Source organism: Carlito syrichta, unplaced genomic scaffold (assembly GCF_000164805.1).
Source record: "Carlito syrichta isolate Samal-C Ts95f unplaced genomic scaffold, Tarsius_syrichta-2.0.1 Scaffold306767, whole genome shotgun sequence".
In the NCBI taxonomy this organism is placed as follows: Eukaryota; Metazoa; Chordata; class Mammalia; order Primates; family Tarsiidae; genus Carlito; species Carlito syrichta.
Genome location: NW_007250863.1, coordinates 621,307 through 646,059, shown reverse-complemented (window position 1 = coordinate 646,059; position 24,753 = coordinate 621,307). Strand labels below are relative to the sequence as shown.

General features: G+C 43.7%; 1 protein-coding gene across 2 annotated transcripts in view; it reads left to right on the top strand.

The window, feature by feature from the left end:
• Positions 1–24,753, top strand: part of MAP7D2 (MAP7 domain containing 2) — a 121,031-nt gene that overhangs the window by 59,022 nt on the left and 37,256 nt on the right. Inside the window, exons 2-8 of one of the 2 annotated variants that reach the window (XM_008063349.2) lie at positions 2,542–2,619; positions 4,076–4,239; positions 11,602–11,713; positions 12,914–12,979; positions 15,098–15,208; positions 21,962–22,092; positions 23,937–24,064. In XM_008063349.2, coding sequence (XP_008061540.2) covers positions 2,542–2,619; positions 4,076–4,239; positions 11,602–11,713; positions 12,914–12,979; positions 15,098–15,208; positions 21,962–22,092; positions 23,937–24,064 — 790 coding nt within the window. Of the gene's footprint in view, positions 1–2,541; positions 2,620–4,075; positions 4,240–11,601; positions 11,714–12,880; positions 12,980–15,097; positions 15,209–21,961; positions 22,093–23,936; positions 24,065–24,753 lie in introns of both variants that reach the window. The other variant, XM_008063348.2, reaches the window with a different exon arrangement.

Below are 24,753 nucleotides of genomic sequence, written 5' to 3'. Positions count from 1 at the left end.
GGGCCAGGCGCAGTGGCTCAAGCCTGTAATCCCAGTACTTTGGAAGGCCAAGGCGAGAGGATTGCCTGAGCTCAGGGGTTCAAGACCAGCCTAGGCAACTTGGTGAGACCTTGACTCTACAATAAATTAAAAAATAAGCTGGGCATGGTAGCACGTATGCCTGTGATTCCAGCTCCTTGGTTGAGGCTGTGGTGGCCATGAGCATGCCACTGCACTCCAGCCTGGGCAACAGAGTGAGACTCCGACTTGAAAAAAAAATGATTCGTGATGACATTCATATTGTTGATGACATCATAATGATTAGGAGTTGACTAGAAACAAACATGGAGAAGGGCACTTGTATCCCTGGGTTGGTTGTCTAGTACTTCTCTCATTAGTTGTTTTTTTTTTTTAAATAAAAATAAATTCAATTACAGATGTTAGTTAAATGTATGTATACAACATATATATATATACATAATACTTAAATGTAATTATTTAGACCAGTGGTTCTCAAAGTGTGGTTCCTAGACCAGCAGCATTGGCATCACCTGAGAACTTGTTAGAAATGCAGATTCTTCTGAATTAAAAACTCTAAGGGTGAACTGGATTACAAAAATGTTGTACATATACACGATGGAATACTATGCAGCCATAAAAAAGAACAAAATCATGAATTTCGCAGCAACCTGGATGGAACTAGAGTCTATAATACTGAGTGACCTCTCACAGAAACAAAGATCTGAGTATCACATGTTCTCACTCATATAGTGGACTTTGATCATCCGACGTATTACCATAAGAAAATGACTGACAGTGGTGGGAAACTTTGTGGGGGGAGGGGAAGGGAGATGGGATTAACGGTAGTAAACATCTCTCTGGGGACGGGGAGATACCTCTTATCAACAAGGGTGCCTGAACGAAGCATATTTGTATACCTACCCCTTAACTGTACCCCACAATATCATAATAAAAAATACTGATTATATTTAAAAAAAACCCTCTAAGGGTGGAGTCCAGCAGTCTGTTTTAACAAGCCCTCCAGGTGGTTCTGATGCAGAAACCATGCTCAAGTTTGAAAATCACTCTACTAGACACTGATAGGTACTCTCCTGTGTTTTTGCTAAAATTACATTTGAAAAATTATTAGGCCTAGCCTAGAAATTCTGATGTAAAGATAATAATGAATTTTTTGTGTGTGTTTTAAAATTATCTTCCCTCAATATTTCCTTCCAGCCTCTTTCCCATGCATATTTTTATGGACTTTAGAATATGTAACCTATACTACTTTAAATTGTGGTCTTTTTGGTCTTAACATTATGGAATAAGCATTGTCCATGTCACTACAAATACTTTGTAAACATAATATTTAAAGGTTGCTTAATAGTTCATAATTTCATTCTCCTAATTTTTCATATTTGTACTGTGGAAGGTTATCTTTTTTTAACTTTTTTATACTTTATTTTAAAGATATGTGGTGTAGTATCATGAGTTTTAATATCCCTCATACATAGTCTAAGCTGCAAATCTAGATGCACATGGGGAATTGTGACAAACCAGTGTTTGTCATGCCACCCTGCCTTCTGCATTCCCACTGCCTACACTGCACGCCAAGCCTGCAGGTCCCTCTCCTGGACGGTGGCAGTAACCTCCCTGGAAAGAGCACAGGTTTCCAAGGTCACAAGGCACACTGTGAAGTCAGCCTGTGATGCTCCCAGAGAGGACAGTGCAGAGGCTGAGACAGTTAACCTGGTTGTATTGATGTTAGAAGGTGTGCTTCAGCATTATGTATGTAGTACTTGTGAACAACCAGCTACAATCACTTATTTCTCATCCTAAAACCACGGTGAAGATCCACGGATTCTTGGACTTGGAAATCCCTTTAGGGTCCTGCAGGGGTTGGGTGGAGATGCAGAGCTTCAGGGATATTTCTCAGACATTTTTTGGTAAGATATAGTTTGTTCCATCTTATTTGTTGTAGATATTTGAAGGATTCTGAGATACTAAGATTGACATTGGCACAAACTTGGCAGAACCACAATGGAACTCATGTGGTAGATCACAGTGTTCACCTGAGGAGCTCATGTGTGTTCCTTGCAGTTGGCTCCTTTCAGAAAGTAAAGTGTTCAGTATCTGTGGAAGATTCAACAGCCAAACTCTTGTCCACTTGTGTGTTTCTCCCCTCCCTAGGAGACCCTGCCTCAGAGATGGAAGCTGGGCTGGGGGAGGTCTGATGGGCTTCTCTGCACATTTATTGTATTTTCTGACCCCTTCTGGACCAGGCCTGGGGACAGAGGATTAGGGAAAGGGCTTGATTTTCTGGGGTCATTGGTGGCACTACGGCAGCACAGCTTGGTAGGTGTGTGTGGAAGCCATGGCTGCTGCCCCTCAGTGTTGGGGCCTGCCTGTATGATTGGTAGGGAGTGGCAGAATGGACACCTTTTGATGAAGCGATAGGGGATGGATGACGTGTGTGCAACCAGACTCAGGGCACATGCCCAGTTGCTTCTAGGCAGGAGGAGAGTGAAGAACTGACATATCATCTGGTTTTCTCTCTTGTAGGCATGGATGGATTTTTGAAATCAGATGAGAGGCAAAGATTGGCCAAAGAAAGACGAGAAGAAAGAGAAAAGTGTCTGGGTAAGTTGTGTACTTTGGCTACTTACTTAGGTCCACAGGAGTAGAGATGTGGCAGTGTCTTTCCTAAAGAGCGTTAGACAGTTGTGAATGAATGGGAGGAGAACTAGGGAAATTGTTAGATGAGCAGGAAGAATCGGGAGTGAGCCTACACTGCAACTGGTATGTTCACAAATATGTAATTCTCAGAACAGTTCATTCACTTGACAAACATTGAACCACCACTGTGTTCTAGGCATCATGCTTGGGGCAGCAGATATGATAGTGAAGAAAGAGAAATGGTTGCTGCCCCCTACCTGAGGAAGTCCTGTCATCTTCAGGTGTCCACTATGTGCTCTCACTTGGGTTTTCACCTGGGCATCTAGAAGGGCTATGCTTGGGAGAACTGAGGAAGTTAACCACTGAGTTGTTTTATATGTTAGGACAGGGAACTTCAGTGAGAAAGACTGTCCTACCTGTTGCAGGCTGTAGACTGTTAAGTTCAGAGTGTTCCACACAGGGGTTAAGAGGTCATGGTTTTCCCCACTGAGTTGAGACAATTGAGAAGCTTTCAGGTTCTCCTCCTTGATTGCCTCCACTTGGTCGGTTCAGGCATTTCCTCCTCCAAGAAGCCCTTTTCTTGACTTAGCCAGGTAGAGTTAAGGCCTCATAGTCAAAGTGTTGGGGTAGGCCAGTCTTCTCCCTGTGTTTTAGCCCCTGACCTAACTTGGTGTTTGGAACATAGTGCATGCACAGTTATCCTGTTTTTGAATGACATACCCTGACAATGGTCATTTCTCAACCCATGTATAATTAAGCCATCATGCCCAAGTTTGACTCAGTGATAGCAATCATAGTCAGCTCCCATGTGTGGAGGCACTTACTGCCTACTATATGTTAGCAGTCCCCAACCTTTTTGGCATCAGGAACTGGTTTTGTGGAAGACGGTTTTTCCACAGATGGGGAGGGGGAGTCATCAGACATTAGATTATCATAAGGAACTCACAACCTAGATCCCTCACATGTGCAGTTCACAGAGTAGGGTTCACGCTCCTATGATAATCTAATGCCATTATTATTGACCTGACAGGAGGCCAAGCTCTGCTCACCCTCCAGTCACCACCTGTGTGGCCGGCTTTCTAACAGGCCACAGACTGGTACCTGTCTGCAACCCAGGAGTTGGGGACCACTGCTTTACATGCATCATCTCCATTCAGTCTTCACAACACTGTGATGGAGCAAACATGACACTCCCCACGTCATAGAGGAGGAAACCGAGGCAGAGAGATCATGTTGTTAACATGCCTGGCATCACCCAGCTTTTGGCAGATATGCCAGAACCCTTTCTCTCCGTCATTGCATCCTGGGATGCCACAGGGTACTTTTTAGTTCTCCAGTTTGGCTTCTGTGTGTTTGGTCTTAATCCAAACAGCACAGGGTGCTCTGGTCATGACACCCCTTTTCTGTGTTCCTTCCCCAGCTGCACGTGAACAGCAGATCCTGGAGAAACAGAAACGAGCCAAGCTCCAGTACGAAAAGCAGATTGAGGAGCGATGGAGAAAACTGGAAGAGCAGCGGCAACGCGAGGACCAGAAGAGGGCTGCAGTGGAAGAGAAGAGGAAGCAGAAACTCCGGGAAGAGGAGGTAAGGCCCAAGAGCCCCCACCCTCACCACCTGGGCGGCTCAAACGGGGCTCAGCGCTCAGAGCATCTGGGCATCCTGTCCAGCTCCGGGGTATGGGAGAGACCTGCCCTACACCCCCTCCCCAGAGGATCACCACGCCTTCAACACCATACAGTGGACTTAGCACCAGCATAGGAACAAAGAGACTTACCCATTCAGCTCAGGTATTAATTTTCTATGTGACCTTGGGCAAGCTGATTGACGTCTCTGGGACTTGATCTGCTTGTCTCTGAAGTGAGGGGGTTGGCAGTCTCCAAGGCCTCTTCCAGTCTTAACCTTCTCTGTCTCTCAGATTCCAAGGGGCTTGTGGCTAGGGTCTGGATGGTGTGGCCTTGAGGGTTACACAAGAGAGTTTACATCTACAGGGAAGACATGGGCCAGAGGGAGAATTGTGAGGGTCCAGAACAACAGGATCCTGTTAGCAGCCACTGGCAAATTAGTCCCCCATCAAATACCAAGATGCTAGTGTATTTACATTTTAATAACATTCTTTGCTTTATAATTACTCTTTCCAGTTACCTTTTAAAAATAAATGGAGTGTAATTACCCCTACAGAATTGCTTATTACTAAACTTTGAAAATATATTTAGAAAGCATATTTGGATTATAGATTTTCTTAACAATTATATTTTAAGGATATAATCATAACTTTGGATCATTTGATCATTTTTTATTCATAATGTATAATGACTCATCATTTAGAGCTCTTTTAATTGCCAGTACCATGGGATGTTTGTATGAATTCAGTATTTTAAAAATCTCTGAATGGTTATTAATCACTATACTAGGGGGGAACCAGAAAAACCAGAACAATCTTAGGGAGGGCAGGCCCCTTGTGGTGCACTCAGAATTTGTTCCTCCGTTTCAAACCGTCGGCCAAAGTTTTTATCTGGAAGTTTTTAGAAGGTTGCATCATGATTTGTGGAAGGAACAACCCGAATTGTGGTAAGCAGATGACTGGTTTGTCCACTATGACACTACACCTGCCCATATACACTGAACGTTCAGCAGTTTTTGACCCAAAACAGCACAACCCCCATGTCCTACCCTCCCTATTCTCCCAATCTTGCCCCGAGCCACTTTTGTTTCCCCTGGATGAAAAAAATCTTCAGAGGGAAGCGTTTTGCTGATGTGGAAGAAGTGAAACCAAAAACTGCAGGAGCACTAAAAGACATCAAAATTGACGAGTTCAAAAACTGTTTTGAGCAATGGAAAAAGCATCTCGGTAGGTGTATTACATCAAACGGAGAGTACTTTGAAGGTGACAGAAGTTTAAACATGTAAGAATAAATACACAATTTTTTATAAATTCTGTTTTCTGACCTTCCCCTCGTATATATTTACCCCATGCCAAATTAATTAATTATTTAATTTTGAAGTCAGGGTCTCACTCTGTCACCCAGGCTGGAGTACAGTGATATGGTCTTAGCTCACTGCAGTCTTAGACTCTTGGGTGCAAGCAATCCTCCCACCTCAGTCTCCTGAGTAGCTATGACTACAGGCATATGCCGCCACACCCAGCTAATTAAAAAAATGTGTTGTTTTTTTTTTGTAGTGGCAAGATCTCGAAAACTTCATTGCTTTTCTTTCTTCTTTCTTTCTTTCTTTCTTTCTTTCTTTCTTTCTTTCTTTCTTTCTTTCTTTCTTCTTTCTTTCTTCTTTCTTTCTTTCTTTCTTTCTTTCCTCCCTCCCTCCCTCCCTCCCTCCCTCCCTCTTTTCTTTTGCTGAACTCTCACTCTGTCTCCCAGGCTGTATTGCAGTGGCATGTTCACAGCCACTGCAGCCTCCACCTGCTGAGCTCAGGTGATCCGTCCATCTCAGCCTTCCAAGTTGCTGGAACTACAGGTGTTTGCCATCATGCCCAGCTAATTTTTTGATTTATTGTAGAGATGAGGTCTTGCCAAGTTGTCCAGGCTGATCTTGAACCCTTGGGCTCAGGCAGTCCTCTTACCACTGCCTTCCAAAGTGCTGGGATTACAGGTGTGAGCCACCACACCTGGCTGAAAGATCTCACTACATTGCTGGTCTTGTACTCCAGGTCTCAAGCAATCCTCCCACCTTTTCCTCCCAAAGACCTGGGTTTACAGATGTAAGCCACAGAGCCCAGCCCACTTTTTGTTTTAGTTTGTTTGTTTGTTTGTTTGTTTGTTTGTTTGTTTATTGAGTCAAAGTCTCCCTCTGTCACCCAGACTGGAGTGTTATGCTACCACTGCCTCGACCTGCTGGGCTCAGGTGGTCCTTCTGCTGCAGCCTTCCAAGTAGCTAGAACTGCAGGCACATGCCACCACGCCTGGCCAATTTTTTGATTTATTATAGAGACGAGGTCTCGCCATATTGCCCAGGCTGGTCTTGAGCTCCGGATTCAGGCCATCCTCTTGCCTCAGCCTCCCAAAGTGTTGGGATTACAGCCGTGAGCTACCATGCCTGGCCTAAAGGAGGTTGTTTTTGTGAAAGTGCCCAGCAAAGCATCGAACATGGAGAAATCAAATTGTTCAGGAGTGTTGGATTCCCTTCACTTACTTCAACTGACCCTGGTTGAAGCTGAGAATTTAAGAGGGAGCTACCCAGAAAAGATTATGGAACAGAACCTGTAGACTTAGAAAAAAGCCACAGAGTGATAGGCTGTTTTGGTAACCTGGGACAGATTTCTCCTTTCCTCACCTGTATATTTGTCATGAGTCACCGTACTTGTCCATTTTCTCCCCACTCTCCATTTCCAGATGACTTAGAGTTTGTCCTCTTCTTCCCTGGTCTCTCCATTTTGGTTCCTGACATCCTGTGGAATTGCTGACTCAGGAGAAAACTTATCCCTGCTGTTTCCAGGAAGGGGCACTGTGAAGTCACAGGAGATACTTCCCGTGTTCTGACACATCCTGCATTGTTACAGGGGTCTGCTTTTGAGGCAATTTCTGTCTATAACTTTTCTTTAGAGAACATTAGTGCTGAAGGCATGTGAAATTACATAGTCAGACTCCCGCTTCTTGCAGATGAGGGAATGTCATGCCAGATGGTTGGTCCTGATGCAACTGAATCTTTAGTGGTTTCATTTCTAGATAATTTTCTATTTGTGTGCTTCCTGCACCCAGAATGTGGTATAAGGTGGTGGGGGCCACCGCTTGACCCTGGTCAGCACAAGCTGAGTTTGCTTCCTTCTCCCTGAGCACAGCAGGACAGGGCTGAGGGCTGGGCCTCCTGTGGTTGTGTAGCAACCCAAGGAAACAGCACCCTCCCTCCCACATACTCCCACCCTCAGGGGCCCAAGAGACCCATGTGTAGCTTAGGGACTTGTCGCAAGCAGGGTGGCCTGTTAGCTACATAGGTGTCAGTGTTCTGCCAGTACAGAGGCCTGTTTGGCGTTGTTGTAGGTGACCCTTCGGGAGGAGGGATAAGCCTGCACTGCAGACACCCCTCTCCAGAGGAAACACTCTGCACTGGCTCCCATGGTTCCAGGAGAGCTCTGGGAGGGCTGCTGCCTTCTTAGTGCTGGGCTTGGAGATTCTCAATTCTCTTCTCATTGTTAGATTTAAGTTATTTTCATTATGCTCTGTCTCTGTCAACCAGATAAAAGCCTCTGCAGGAAGATTTTTCATTCTTCACAGGCTGTTTGGTTTCTCTAGCCTGTTGGGAAGTGTTTGTGTTGCCCACCAAATCCTTCCTCTGGGTCTGATATTTAGGAGCTTGTAAGAGGCCTGTTGACCCCCACCCAGCCCTACTCTGGCTCCATGTCTGTATCACAGCAGAAGTCGACAGCACCCGTAACCTGGCTCCCTGAGGTCTCAAGATTGGCAGTGATGGAAGCCGGTCAGGCCTGTCCTGGGGGTGGAGGTGTCCAGTATCCACTTGAGACCCTGACCTTGAACTCATTTTTTTGCTAGAGGCTACCTACTCCTTAAGGTGGGTTGCTATAACCCTCACATGCCACATAGCTCCTAAGAATCGAGCTGCTGGAACAAGTTTCTGTTGCCTGACACAGTATGGTCACCCATTCTCTACTCAGGAGTATAGCTTCCTGGTAGTGGCCCTGTAAAATGGAATTAGGGAAAGCTAACTTCATGTACCTTGTGCTAAACAGATAACTGATAACTAGGATAGGCCTTTTGCAAAGAGTAGCTTTATCTCTTTAATTTATTTTGACACATCAAAACTTCTCATACTCTTATTGCTGGATATCTAAAAAAACAACCCCACGGGGTTGGGTGTGAAACGAGAAATTTCTGAACTCACCTAAATAAAAACCTCACACAGCTGAGGGCTGACGGCTCTAGAGGGCATTGACTGGCAAGGTGTCATGCTGACCACATGGCCTCCTGGCCAGATGGAGACATCTGTTTGCAGAAAAAAAGACCCCCTATGGACTCCTGCTGAGGACCACTGGGGGCTTGTCCCTGCAGTGCCAACCCCCGAACATAGCCATACCCTGCTAGGGGCCTCTTATGCTTCTTAGCCAGCTCAGCAGGTCATCATGTTTGTGATTCTCTTCATTTATCCAGGCTAATCTAGAGCCCCGGAGCTCAAGGGGTCAAGGAGTAAGGCCCCCTTCTTCCTTCCTTCCACTTAGCCCCACCCAACAGAGGATATTCTAGGGACAAGAATTTACCTTGCCCTTTCCTCATCCTCTGTTGACCACCAGATGATACTCAGGAGAACCAGAACCTGGCAGGAATTGCAGTATGCAGTTCTGATATTTATTAATTATCTTCTGATGTAATCGGACCTCCTGTCACTGGCTTTCTTGTGCTCAGCCTTCCCCCTAATCAGTGGCTCTCACTGTGGAGGTCCCAGGAACAACAGCACCTGGGAACTTGTTAGAAATGAAAATATTCAGTAAACTCAGGGGATCAGCCCCCAATATCTGTGTTTTAACAAGCCCTCCAGGGGATTCTGATGGATGAACCCTCAATTTTGAGAACCACCACCCTAAGCTGTCCTGTTGGTAATCTTCCTCTCTAAATTCAGATTCAGTTAGCATTGGACAAAGACTTAGCGCTTGTAATTATCCTACAGACTTAGACTGATCTGAAGAAGCAGATAAGATCATTTCCATTTCATAGGTGAGGAGACTGAAACCCAAGGATGTGAATGATTACCTCAAGGTCACAGGGCTAAAAAGGGCAGCAGAGGGGGGAATTTGAATTCTTATCTCTCAACTTCAGATATAGGATCCTTTCTGTTTCATTGCATGGAGAAACAAAAAGGTATACACAAACATCAGGCAATACTGACCTATGTAGGACTAACTTCTAATAAGACTTGTGCAGTGGTCAAGTTTTGGTTTTGGCATATTTGAATCACTCCATTCTGACTTTTTAAGGGTCCCATAAGCTTTCTTCATGTAGAGCTCGGTTACCACCTGTTTTTTATCATCTCTCTAAAAGTGTGGTACAAAGTGATTATGTCTTTCTTTTGGGGTTAACGATGTTTTCATCAGCCTACTCAAGGTCTGAAGGAATGAACCTCTAGTGGTGGAACTTGCAGCAGCTCAGTGGATTTGGGGGTGAATGGCAGAGATAGTCTTTTTAAAGGTAACTGAAGAGTCCAAGGGTAGGTCTGGCTTTGGGTGAGCATTTCCTGATGATGAGGCCCCCAGATAGCTGCTCAATGGTAAGGCTGGCTCAGTGGGTCTCGATGTTCTTGGTTCTCTTTGGTCCCCTAGTAGAAAAGGGACCAGCTTGTAAGGTCCTTCTGACATGTAGGAAATCTACCATAACCCATTCAGTACTAAATTTACTACAGGGTGAAAGGTTTCAAAGCTTAAGTTCTTTATGTTAAATCCATATAATGAAATAACATTCAGCCCCAATCTTGAGTTGCGGTACTTCAGGCATCACATGGTGAAGTTCTGTTCCTTCTAAGTCCTGGCTTTTATTGGGCAAATTGCCAGCCTTGGCCACCATAATTTAATAGGCCAGGGTCATGAAGACAGGACTCTCTTTGGGAGTACATACTCATGATTATAGAGTCTCAGGTCAAAAACTAGAGCACAATTCACAGCCAATACAAATCTGAAACTTACGAGAAGGAATAAAGTCCCCTTTTCTGCTCACAGGTCCCTGGAGAGACAGTCTCTTAGAAAAATGATATTCAGAGAAAAATTATGCAGACAAAGTTGAGGCATGGAGAAACCAGGTGTTTATCTCATCCCTCTGGTATAGACAAAAGGGGTATATCTGGACACCTACTAAATGACCTTTATGTGTTCCTAGTAAGTGACGTAAAGGAGCCTTTTCCTGATCTTTAAGTTGTAGTTACTCAGCTGATGCAGTCCTTAATTAATTTTGCTTAGTTGTTTTTTTAAGCCACAAGAAAACTGTATCTCTTTGTTTTAGATTTAGGCCATTATTAATCTAGGTCCTAGAACTCCTCAGGGTTGGGTTTTATGAGGGCTAAGGGGTGTCACTGTGACAGCAATCCTTGCTTTGGGCCTTCTCCAGCAGAGGCAGGGAGAGGAGCTGGTATTTGCAGTGTCATTGATGTGGTGGGGAATGCAGAATGAGAACACCTTTCCTGCAGTACCAAGGACATTTTTAGGGAAGTAACAGTTTCAGTAATACAGGAGAGTGCTTCTGATAAATTCTCTGTTAGGAGAAAAGCCAAGTTGTTGTTTTTCTCTTCTGGTTAAAGTTGTTGAGGGCTGCCTGCCCCCTCCCCAAATCTGCCTAGCTCTGGGAATGCTTGGATGCATTATTTTGTGACCAGAAGGTTCCCTGCTCTTGTCTCTTTTTAATTTTGAAATATGCAATATTATCCCCTGACTACTTTGTGGCAGAAAAAGTGTTGCAATATAGAATACAATTGATTTCCCTTTAAGAAGTTGTAAGATGAAAATTAGCTTTGCAAAATAGATCTCAAAGGCATGTATTACCCCCCAAAATTATGTTTAGGGCTACAAAAACTCAAATTATATTTAAATTTTCTCAAAGCAGAATGTTTTATGCTTTCAACTAGAAAGGATACAGTTGATTCTGGAGTAAAATTCCAGCATTCCTGCTGGCTAGTGCAAAAGGGGACTGGAGATAGGGCTCAAGGAGTTAATGCTTATTGGGCATTATTCTTCAGGCAGCTTCTGGGCAGCTTGTCCCTGGGGAGGGGAGGGAAGGGGAGGGGACGCAGTGCTCAGTGTTGGGAGCAGTGCTAGCCCAGCCGCATTGTTTACTCTCCGCCCACTAAGAACGCGCTGGCGTGATGGAGAGAGCTTGTATGCTGGGGTTTGGGATGCTGAGCACGGAAAGCCCCATTTGGTGACTCACTGAGGCGGCAGTGCAGTGGGGTTGGGTGGTTCATCTTGTTCTCAGTTGACACTGACGCCTTACGTGGACTGGGCAGGAGCGGCTGGAGGCGATGATGCGCAGGTCCCTGGAGCGCTCGCAGCAGCTAGAGCTGAAGAAGAAGTGTTCCTGGGGAGCATCGGTGGCTGCGGGACCCACAGGACGTGATGGTGAGTGCAGGGCTGTCCCCGCATTGCAGGGCCCCAGGGGGGAGATTCTGGGGCTGGTGGGAGATCATAGGCAAGGCTGGGTATCTGCAGTATCTAGGGGATACTTTGCACAGCTTTTCAGAAATACCATTTTCAGATGTTATGTTTAAAACTACCAGGCTCCCTGTGTATGCACCTCTCACGAAGGGCACCTGTGCATTCTTCTTGCTGACAAAAAGCAGTTGATACCATGACTGGGCTTTGAAGAAGAGTAAAAGAACAGCAGAGATGCTGAACGAAGATCCCAGTGAGCCTGACTATGTTCTCAAGCCCCCGGGGTAGTCTACCTTAAGGGGAGGGCAATGGCAGGAGACTGGGTCACCTCTCCAGATATGACCAGGAGAGGCAGAGCAGCAGTTACCCTCAAAAATGGGCTGGGCTGGCCGGGCTTGGTGGCCCAACCTGTAATCCCAATGCTTTGGGAGGCCGAGGTGAGTGGATTGCCTAAGCCCGTGGGTTTGAGACCTGCCCAGGCAACTTGGCAAGACCTCATCTCTACAATAAAAAAAAAAAAAAAAATCAGCCGGGTGTGGTAGCATGTGCCTGTAATTCCGGCTACTTGGAAAGCTGAGGCGGAAGGATCACCGGAGCCCAGCGGGTCGAGGCTGTGGTGGCTGGGAGCGGCCACTGCACCAGTCTGGGCAACAGCGTGAGACTCCAACTCAAAAAAAAAAAAAAAAACAGACTGGGCTTTTTTCTGCCTCATGTTTTATTTTTGTTGCTCTTTCAATTTTGTTTCAAGATGACTTTTTTATTTCGTTGTCCAGTTCATACTCATCCTTAAATTTTCAAATGTTTAAAGTATAGATTGTTACTCGTCTCTGGTGAATTTTCTTTCTTTTCAGGGCCTCACTACAGTTCAGTGATCCCAGCATTCTATTATGCGGGAGTTAATAGTAACTCTTTCTGAGAGCAAGCGGGTTTGAGCTTATAGGACAGTTTCTTGACTTTGCCTTATTGTGCTTTTAGCCTTTTGGCAGTGAATATACTTTATTTTTTTAATTTTTTTCGAAGTCAGCAATCAATTTTGGTTACTTTTTTCTAATTTCCTCATTAGCAACTAAGAAACAATAAGACATTGGGTCTTTTTTCTTTTACCTCTCTTTGCTCTGATTTTTTGCTGTGTAGGTGAATCAGAAAATCCCCCACCCCCTCCTCTAGGTTTAGCAGCCAGCACCCTCCCTCCGGACGCAGGGACTACTGCCGCAGCTGCCGAGTCCACCAACGGTATACCCGAGCATCACTGTGCCATTGTGTCTTGTGATGGCTCTTCTGTTCTGATCACCCTTCTCCATCACCATGTTTGTCTCAAACACTTCTGCAATTGATTTCTTAGTCTGACCTGTCATAACTTTTTTTCCTAGAGATGTGAACGACATACCCATACTTACTTGTTCCTCTCTCATCATAGAGCTGTGCATGCCTTACATCTTAGTGTCCTGGAGACATTTCATCTTTAGCTCACTAACTTCTGTTTTGAAAATCTTGTCAGTGTTTGATTTTTGCTCATTTAGATCTTTACAATCTCATGAATCATCATCTATTGGAGGCATTAAATAGTAGAGCATTCTGAGCACTTCTGGTTACCACGCCGGTAATCTCCCAGAGTGTGAATGGAGTACTTGGGCTTGGTGTTGAAGTTAGGCATTCCTGGGAGGTGTTTGCAAGGGAGGAGGAGGGGGCTCACTACTGTTAACACTGGGAATTCAAATAATTAGGTAATTTGGCTTTGTGCTTGATTCCCTCTTTATCTGGTGGGCTCTCTGTTTTGGATACAGTCCTGGGAAATTTTTCTGGTCTAGATCAAGAACAGAACGAGCAAAACTAGCTGGCAAAGAAAAAACAAGATGTACAGGGGATGCAATATTTATCAGCAATACAGAAGGTGATGGAGCTTTAGGAAGAAATATCCTCGGTTTCTGACATTCCTTTGACAAATAATAATCCTTATTGGTGGTGCTTAGTAGCTGTGATTTAGCTGCGCAGGCTGAGTTACCTAAAGTGGGTGCACTGGTTTTCCCCTGTGGAGAGGGGCAGGCAGAGTGAAATGATCACTCACTGTGAATCAGCACCCAGGGCCAGGACCAGAGGAGGTGAGTGCAGTACTAGACTTGGGCACACAACTTAAGGTTTTGGGGTGCCAAAAATCTAGGTAATCAAGATAAAATAATAGTTTAATGCAGTATTTTGAAAAATCAAAATCAATGTAAAACAATCCATAATGAACAAAATATTGGATTTCTAAGGACCAGTACTTTTCAGAGTCTGAGGCAAGAGGGAAAATGTGTACCTGTATGTAGAGGGTTTAATATAATTTCTAATGTTTAATTTTTTCTAGGAAAAAAAGTAGTTAAAACCTAAAAAATGGAAAGGTTAGGAGTATTAAAACTCACAGTATCATTTCAAATGTAAATATTGTATTTGTCCCCAAACCAGATTTATTATACTTTTATTTCAACTTAAGTCAATTAAAAATTATTTAAGAACATCACTTGGTCAGGAGAAACTGTCAAAACATGGCAGTTCTCTCATTTGAAAACAAGATGAGCAGAAAAGTAGATTTTGAAAGTATTACTGATGAATTTGCTTCCTCTACAGGGGGCAAAAAAAATTTTTTTGCCTCAGTTTCCAAATTAGGTTGACAGGACATTACTGTCAGCACCTCTTTGTTGTAATGGTTCAATATGGAAACCAATCTGAAATAATGACTGGAACATGAGAATACCAAACCCAGGGTTACATGTAAAATCCTAACCATATACAGTTAAAGTGTTTGTGAAAGGATTATTTTGATCTCATCTCTTACTAAGAGGAAGAAACCCAACTGCTAAAAGCCAGTCTGTTTTAAATACAACTTCTTGCATTACAAATTCCATCTCTCTCCAACCTAAGCTACAGATAACCTCCAGGAAAAAGGTCAGTTTCAGCACATACAGTCTCAGTTAGACCACAGAACATTTTCCAGTGTCAATTTGTCTCTGGGTCCAGGTTGGTTTTGTTTTCATGTGATGTGAATGTATTTAAAAATCCCTGGACACAAGAACATGATTTTCTGGTGGAATTAGCATTGCCTTAGTTGAACAATTGAGTGAGGTTGAAATTTGAAATGGAGGAGAGTAACACAATGGAGAAACCGCGGAGGTGCTCTTGCTGCAGACCAATGGCTGCTGTAGCCTGGGCATTTCCAGATGAGGCTAATTAGATGCCAGGATGATGGTAGCAGAGTGTGCTGTGCTTGAAGCGTTAAGGAGGTGTGTGGATGAGAACAGGAAGGACACTTTGGGATGCGTGTTTCTCAGTCTACAGTGGTGTGAATACCAATGTCTTTAATGCATTTTTCTGCAGCATGTGACAAACTTTCAACATCAACCATGAATTTGCCAAAGCAGACGGAGCCTCCCATGAGTAAACGCCTATCTTCATCCACCGTGGCAATATCCTATTCCCCAGACCGAGGCAAGTGAACTTGTAGACCTGGTCTGGTCTCTGCAGTTTGTTTCTTTCTGGTGTGAGCATCTTAATGTTGGCCTTTGTGAGAGCCCTCTCTTGAGCCTTCTGCAAATACTGCCACTGTCTTAGATTTGTGGTCTGAATGTGGGAGCCCTAGGGCCTCACTAATGGAACTCTGGGAAGTAGCATTGCTCTTTAGAGTGAGGTCATTGTTGAATAGGGACAGGAAATCATGGTATCTCCAAGTCTGAAAGAGGGTGTTTGGTTTTCCACATTGCATGTAGAAGTCATCTTGCCCAGAAATTAAGTGACCAGTAGGCAGATGTGACCATTAAAAAAAGTAACTGCCCAGTCAGTGATGAGATGTAGCTGATTAGCCAGAAAGAGCAGAATTGATGAGTCAGAGTTACACGGGAGGCTTAGATGTGTGAGAAAACAAGGCTCTGCAGTCATCCATGGTTTGCAGGCCTGCCTGTTTTGTAGATGAAAACAGAAGTGTGGAACTAATATGAGGCCTCTAAAAGAGGGGAAAGATAGGCCTTTTAGACACTCTGTTTCAAGGTAGGAGAAGAGGTGTCTAGCACATGGGCCAGTTCTGGAACCTGAGTAGATCTAACCTGGTCTGTGTTCTAATGGAGGCTCAGATAAGTCACTGGAAGTCTGAGTTTATATCTCTAAGAGTTTGTAGATAAAGGAAGGCAGAGAAGCTCTCCATGCATGAAATGCCAATTTGAAAGCAACACTGAAGAAGTGTCAGGCACCAGTGGAGCATTTAACATGTCAAGTCATCACCAAGGGGCAAGCAAGAGGATGTTTGTGGCTTGGCAGAGGCCAGTGTGCTTTCCTGGTTGTGTTCACTGGCATTGACCTTGCACCTCCATTCCAAAGGCACGTTGTATATGTTAGAGATCCTGAGAGGGTCATAACACTGCTGTTCTCAGATGCAGTTCATGGGTAAGCACCAGGGACCTGGAAGTGATTAAGAGGTAGACGAGAAAACACACACACACTCAACTTCACATAGCAATTCCATTAGTGAATGTATTCCCTGTGTTTTTATTAATTCGCATGGTTCCAGAGTGATGTTAAATTCACTTTTGCATTGATAATATGTAAAGATGGCTGTATGTTATTATGTATTGACAACTAAATTATCTGCTTGTGGATTATAAATTAAAAAATTTAATTCTCATACCATTTGCTAGTTTATAGACACCCAAAGAATACAGGGTAAAGGAAAAGTGAATACTTTGCCATATAATATATTCCAGAATGGTCAAAATATTTTGCACATTTAATTTTTTGTTATGACTCCTAGTGTCTTTCATTAAAGCTGATAATTAGTTGTCTGTTTTTATTTTTATGCTTCTCACTTAATTGTACCCTTATTTACATGGATAAACTATGAAAGGATATATTTTATACTATTATAAGATGACATTTCATTTCAAAACTCAGTGTGTTATAAAATAATTCTTCACAGGACCTAAAGAAAGTGTTTTATAGGCATAATCTTTTTTCAGTGTTAGATAGACTTGGTGAGTAAATGATTTCTTGAGTTCATATTATGTCTTGGAAGGTGGGCTAATTCTCTTCAGGTGATACTGGTCACTGTATTGTAATAGCATATGGAATGAATTCTGAGATCTCAAGAGAATGCACTCTCCCAAACTCTAAATGTTGCATCATTTGTTTTCTTTACTCTGATGAACTCCAAAGTCATTCATTGTTAGAATATTTTTATTTTCCACATTTCTTCTGTACCCAAAAGTAAATTTGCATCATGCACTGTGTTGCTTAAACATTTAATTTTGTTTTGTTTTAATTTTTCTTTTTAAATTTTTCATTTGATTCCATTCCCCAGCTCATCGCATGCACCTTAGTCCCATGGAAACGTTTCTTGTTATGCGACTGTTGACACCCACACAGGCTTCTTTAGCCAGAAGCAGAAGTGCACTCATGCTCTCTGAGCAGGCCAGTGACTCAGGTAAAAGAGGCTAAGCTGGTAGTACCAAGAAAAATGCCCAAAATGATGTTGGTCAGTCTAGGATTTATTTCTGAATTTTTGGATTTTGCTTCCCATTTTCTGGCTTTATGATATGTCTTTAGTGGTTTATAACATTTTCTGTCCACCAATATTTTGCTGTTCTGTGTTTCTTTTAAGTGTCACAGAGGTAAGTAAATTATTTTATGAGTGAGAGCATGTACTTTAGGGAAAAATGCACTTGATGAGCTACGGAGGTTTGTAGACGTTTCTGAAGAGGCAGTTTGACAAAGTAGCCTGTAGACCACAGTATCTGGAGTCTTGCAGCCAGCTCTTCCACTCATTAGCTTTTACCATTTTGGGTAAGTTAATTAACTTCTCTAAGCCTCAGTTTGCTCATCTATAAAATGAAGTTATTTTAAATTATCATGAGGATTAAATGAGATAATGCATGCAGGTGAGACTGCACAATGGGTAAGAGATCAACCAATGTCTAGAGCCCACTACTCAAAAGGTGGTCCATGGACCAGCAATGGTGGCCGCACTGGGAGCTTGGTGGGAAAGGTAACTCTCAGGTCTCACTTGACCTGCCCGTTAAAGTCTGAGAAACACTGGACCAGGCCATCAGAGTCCTTCCTTTATCAAAGCACATTAAATTATTATGTCAGGATTAGTGAGGGCTGGTATTTTCATTGTTTACAGATAAGCAACTCTGTGTCCACATGAGGTCAAGTCTAGACTCCATTCCTGAGATAATGTATTTGCTGTGATGACACATAAATTAAATAAACCTCTGCCTAGTTGTAGCTGCTTCTGAACAGTTATACTATTTCTACAAATAAGATATGCAAATAGCCAATAAGCACATGACAGGATGCTCAACATCATTAGTCATTAGGGAAATACAAATTAAAACCACAATGAGGTACCACTTCATACCCACTAGGATAGCTAGAAGTTTTTTTAAAAGGGGAAACAAGTGTAGGTGAAGTTGTAGAGACACTGGACCCTCACACACTGCTGATGGGAATGTAAAATGATGTAGCTGTTAGATTACAGTTGGGAAATTCCTCCCATGTGACCCTGCAATTCCTCTCCTAGATACAGAGCCAGTGAAGGTAAAAACATAGGGTCACACAAAAACGTGTTCACAATAGCCACAAAGTGGAAAGAACTCAAATGTCCATCAATGGATGAATGGATAAACAAAATGCGATATATCTATAAAGTCAAATATTATTCAGCTATAAAAAGAAATAATGGGTTGTTACATGGTACAAGATAGATGAACCTTGAAAACATTATGCTAAGTTAAAGAAGGTCACAAATTGTATGATTCCATTTATATGAAATGTCTGAAGTAGACAAATAGAGTGGTGGTTGTCAGGGACCAGGAGAGTGATTGCTTAATGGAGAAAGGGTTTCTGTTTGGGGGTTTTGAAAATGTTCTGGAATTAGACTGTGGCTATGGTTGCACAACCTTGTGAATATACCAAAGATCACTAACTGTACATTTTTAAAGGGTGAATTTTTTGGTATATGAATTATATTTCCAACAAACAAAAACCCTAGCAAATAGGTAGTACCCCATTTTGAGAAAGGGTTGTATCTGGGGTCCCTAAGACTATGCCCAGAATCAGCAATTTGCCAGGAGGACTCACAAGACTCAGCAGGGAAAGGACACTGCAAAATCAGCAAAGGAGAAAGGCACATGGGACAAAGTCCAGGGAAGACCGGGCAGAGGCTTCCAGAATCCCTTCCAGTGGAGTCACTTAGGATGCCTTTCCCCCAGCAATGAGTTGCCATACATGTATGGTGTGTTGACAAGCAAGGAAGCTTGTTATAGACTCAGTGCCCAGGAATTTTAGGTCACATGCACCCCTTGCCCCACGCATAGCCAAATTCCAGATTCCCAGAAGGAAAGCAGGTATTCAGCATGCACCATAGTGTACAAACAATTCAGGCATAGTGAGTCACTCACCAGTTAGCGTGGGAACCCTCCCAAAAATCTAAGGTGCTGGCTGAGGGCCAACCTTGGAAGCAAACTTTTCCAGGGATAGCAGTCATTCTTGCTCTGTTAACTCCTTTTGCGTAGTACATCTCTTTGGCCCTTGGCCAGGGCATCTTTACAGAAGATTTATCAGTAGGACCCCCCAGAGCAGGGTGAGACCAACCTGCAGTGTTGATCTCAGTCATGTCCTTTAGGAGTTCTGGATTTAGCAGCGAAAGCAAATCCCATTAACCAAAAAGGTCTTATCTCAGGCAGCCAGGAGACTTCCTTTGTCAGTTCCTATATGAATCTTTGTACCTAGCCTGAGTCATCAACTCAGGCCCAGTGTTCTGGCCAGTGAGTTGAAGGTGACCTGAATGCTTTCCAGGGTTGAGGCAGTGTCATGAGAATCACAGCACACACACAAGCACTCATGTGGTCTCTGGAAACAAAGAGTTGACAGTGTTAGGGCACCCCCGCAGAGCATGCATTGGTTAGGCAGCTCCCAGCGAGGCCTCCAACTGTGGTGTCCCCCCCCCCAAGGATACTCAGTCCAGTGCAAATAATTCAGTTGTCCCCAGTTTCAGTCGTACTCTCTTCTGTCGGTGACACTAGTTTATCTGCCTGGTGAGTGTGCACGGCATCTGGAGGTGTTCTGCTGGGACCTTGCAGGAGCTGGCACATACTGCCTGGCTCATAGTCACACTGTCACTGGCACCTAGGCTCAGCAGGCATTCTGAATCCCAGGTGCTTGCAGCATGGGGACTTTTCCTTTAGGAAGAAGGGGAGAGCTTCCAGGAGCAGTTCTGGAAAACAAAGATCTCAAGTGTCTTTTATCATTCCCACACCACCCCAGGTGCTGAGCTTTGTTGTTTTTATCCATGTCCTGTTCAGTTATCAAAACACTACATTTTCTTAATCATCCCCTGCTCTCACCTAGACCTCTCAAAAAAGACAAAAGCATTTTTATTTAAAAAACCAATATTATTATCCAACTTAAATCAGAAAAACACATAATGTCTAGATACTAGAACAAAATTCTAAATTTTCAAAGTGTTTAAGATGGGTTTGTATCACCTCTGTTTAATTTTGGTCATCTTAGCCGGGCTCAGTGGCTCAGCCTGTAATCCCAGTGCTTTGGGAGGCTGAGGTGAGTGGATTGCCTGAGCCCACGGATTCAACACCCGCCTGGGCAACTTGGTGAGACCTCACCTCTACAATAAATAAAAAAATCAGCCAGGTGTAGTAGCACATGCCTGTAGTTCCAGCTACTTGGAAGGCTGAGATTGAGGCTGCGGTGGCCGGGAGCGGCCAGTCTGGGCGACGGAGTGAGACTCCAACTCAAAAAAAAAAAAAAAAAAAAATTTTTTTGGTCATCTTTCCAGTGAGTAGCCTAGACTTGATCAGCCTCTTTCCAGGACAGCTGCATTTAACAAAACTGCCTTACTAAGGTATGTGTACTGGGAGAAAGGTGAGAGAAGTAGAGTCTGGCTCCCCACCTGTTATTTATACACTGAAACTATGCCAGAAAGTCAAGCACAAGACCTCAACAGCAGTGACACCTCCCGCAGAAAAGACTTGTCTGTCAGGATGGGTGCAGGCGTCACATTGCCTGTGATGCCCCTCCACAACTTGCAGCTTTTGCAGGAATCACCAGCTGGGAATGTAGCAAGGCTTTGCATCAGAAGTACAGAGATAGTGAACAGCTGGATTGTCATCTTCAAATTCCAGAGGTCCCTTTTACCACTCACAACAGATAGCAGCTCAGCTGCTGTTTCATCCATGGATGACTTCATAGCCACTCAGGCACTACAAGTTCGCCATTCTCCGCCTCTTTATACCTTCCTTTCCCCAAACAGTGCTTTTACTATATTACAGTGAACCAGGATCATTCCAGTGATTCCCACTTCTGATACTAATTGTGTCAGGAGTCTCCAAGGCCACCACGGATTTGATGATTCAGCAGGAGAACTCAAGCCTCAGCTGAGTTGCCCTTGTGGCTGTGATCTGTGACAGTAGAAGGCTACATGGCAAAACCAGCAAATAGAAGAGGCTCATGGGGTGAGGTGCAGAGGTGACCAGGTGCACATTTCCAAGAGTCCTTTTCCACAGGAGCCACATAGGATGCCGTAATTCCCCCAGCAACAAGCTGTGACAACACATATGAAATGTTGCCAGCCTAGGAAACTGGCTTGGAGACTCACACCCTGGGGTTTGTACTGGGGGCTGCTCATGTACACATCTCCTGCCAGGCACAAATTCTAGACTCCCAGAAGGAAAGCAGGTGCTCAGCATAAACCACATTGTTTGTACAAACCATTTAGGCACCCCTTAGTTAGTAGAAGGAACACTCTCAAAAGCTAAGTTCCCAGATGCCAACCAAGGGCCAACCTTGTAAGCAAGCCTTTCCAAGGGTGACAGTCAGATCTGCTGTGCTAACTCTTCATGACACAAGGAAATTGACAATTAGAGAGGTTAAGTAACCTTCCCAGGGTGATCCAGCTATTAGGTGACAGTGCTGGGCCTTTCTGGTTCCAACGTGCAGACTTTTAACCCCTAAAATGAGCTTGACTCTAGAGAGTGGAAGTCTTTTTAAGATAAATCCATTCTGTATGCAATAGAAAAGTATGATATTTTGGGAAGTTACATTGCCCGGGTCACATTTTAACAGAAATGTGGTGTTCTTCCCGACTCTTTGCTCTCCCTCCTTTTTCCATCTGCACTCCCCTTCTTTCTTGGCTGTTCTACTGTAACTTTCTAGTATTCCATACCTGTCCTCGTTTAGCTCCTGCTGGCCCTCTTAAGTCTTCTTACAAATCTTCTCCCACTCGAAACATTGAGAGGAAGAAGGCTGCATCCACATCTGGCGCAGGAGATGCCACGAAAGGAAACCCTACAGGAGCAGAGGCCTCTCCGGTAGGTTTCAACCCCCTACTTACTCCTCCAGGTGGTGGTCTGTCTGACAGTGCAGTTACCTCCTGGGCTTCACCTGGCATCTTTGTTCTCATCAAACTCCAGAGATTTCTCAAAGGGAAGTGTGGACTTGGTGTAAAATTTTACCCAACCTTTGAAAATCATATAACCTTTTGCACTCTCTTAAATCTTAATGCCTTGAAGCAAATTCTTGATGTCCTCGTTACAGTCTATCCTCCAAAGGACAGGAGCCAGAAGCAATGTTCCAAGTATCCTCTCTCTACTTCTTTATGGATATCTGAATCTTGGCCAGTCTTGACTCTGCAGATAACTAGAACTGAGGTTCTAGGTCAACCTTCATTCCCAAAAGTAGTCTTTAGACATTTTTTTTAAAAGAGATGGGACCTTGCTCAGCTGCCCAGGCTGGTCCTGAACTCTTGGGCTCAAGTGATCCTCCTGCCTCAGTATCCTGAGTAGCTGGAACTTAACAGGCACACGCCACTGCACTCAAGCATAAACATTATTGATGGCATACTGGCACCATCAGTAAAATAAATGTTGACCAGGTATCCCCAATTATATATATATATATATTTATTTAGAAGTTATATGTGCCATACTACTTTTATTATCACTTGCTGCTTAACAAATTGCCTCAAACCTTGTCAGCTATTAACAAATATTTGTTAACAAATATTTAATAACTCACAGGTTCTTTGGGTTGGAAATTGAGAGTGACTCAGTTGGGTGGTTCAGGTACAGAGTCTTTCATGAGAGTGCGATCAAGAGGCTGGCTAGGGCTGCATCATCTGAAAACTTGACTTGGGCCTCTTCTGAGATGGCTCAGTCATGGCTGTTGGCAGGAGGCCTCAGTTCCTCACTTTATGGGCTTGTCCATAAAGTTGCTTGAGTATCCAAATGATGTGGTAACTGACTTCCACCAAAGCAGGCAATCCAAGAGAGAGTTCAAGGGGGAAGCTGCAGTGCCTTTTATGCCTAACCTGTCACTTCTGCCATATGCTGTTCATTAAAATAAATCACTACGGTCAACCCACACTCAGGGGACAGGGAATTAAGCTTCACCTATTGAATGAAGGAGGACCAGATAATGTGTGGACCTACTTTAAACTACCACATGATTGCTATTGGGCGTTTTATAACACCATATTTTCTTTTCAGATCCATTGTGGTACTGAAGTTCTTAAAAGAGAAGTATATGTTTCAGACTCTTGGATTTTACTGCAGAGTGAATTACTGTGGAAGGGGACTGCCAGATGTGGTTGTGGGGGTCAAATGAGGATTTACCGCACAAAAGTGTGATAGGGAGAAAAGGGAGCTCTCCCTCGTGGAGCACCTTCTGATGTTCATTCCCTTCTGCTTCTTCCGAGGAAGGGGATGGGGAAGACCTAGGAAACTGGGTGGGGTTGTGGTCTCCATTATTCCATGTGTACCGTCAGGGTCCACAACTCGCTGTCTTGGAGGTTACAACCACATTTTCACCCACTCGTAATTGTTTGTAGTGGTTTTACAACTTTGTACTCTTTCCAGCTCCAATATGTCCAGGACCATAATGTGGTTCTGTTGTTAACTCTTTGCAAGATAACAAGGAGAAGGAAATCTTTACATTTTGAGGCTAAAAATTCTTGTTATTTTCCTTACTGGATAACTTAAATGTGATGACCTCATTGTGCCTCCCTGCAAAGATTCCCATAATGTGAAGCCTCGTAGCTTCACATTGACCACTCTAAAAGAAAGCTATGCATTGTGCATCTGGAGTATTACTTTTAGAACTTTTGGAAGTAGTGCCAGTCCTGGGCTGTGGCTCTTCTGTTCTTTGTTTCTTACAGATGGAGAAGGTGAAGAGGGGGCAGCGAGTAACAAGTCCCATTCCCACCGGGAGCCTAGGGTCCCCTCTGAGGAGATGTGAGCTTCCTGGAGTCATTTCTAAGAGGTCATCTTCTCCCGTGATATCCAGGTAAGCATCTCTCCCCTTTGTCAGGCAGTCTGATAGTTGAGAGTCACTTTGCTGGGGCTTTATGCCATCTGGTGTATAACTTCTGCTCCTCCGTGAAGTATGACCAGCCAGAAGAGGTGAGTGAGAGGAATGCTGGTCTTGGAGTTACCTACCTTGACTCTCATGTATCTTCTGGGTAAATGATGGGTCATTAATCGGTTTGTTGCCTGGTGCATATGGAACTCTTATTTACCAAGATGATGCATTCAGCATTTGCTCTTCAGGTCCATTCTGCCTTTACAGCGTTCTCCTTATTTTTTTGCATCTGGTTTGAAATGATTGCATCAGGCTTGGGATCCTGATCATAATCTCCCTGTCCCAAACCCCCTCCCCCGTCTGTTTCTTGAACAGAGAGATAATAATAACTTATCAGCCACAATCAGCAGTATGTTTTTATAAAAGAAGCAAATCTATGTGTGTCTGTGTATGTGGATTTTTGTTTTGGTTTTTTTTTGTTTTTTTAATCAATATTTTTTCTTATGATATTGTGGGGTACAGTTAAGGGTTAGGTATACAAATATGCTTCGTTCAGGCACCCTTGTTGATAAGAGGTATCTCCCCATCCTCAGACAGATATTTACTACTGTTAATCCCATCTCCCTTCCCCTCCCCCCAATAGTTTCCCACCACTGTCAGTCATTTCTTATAGT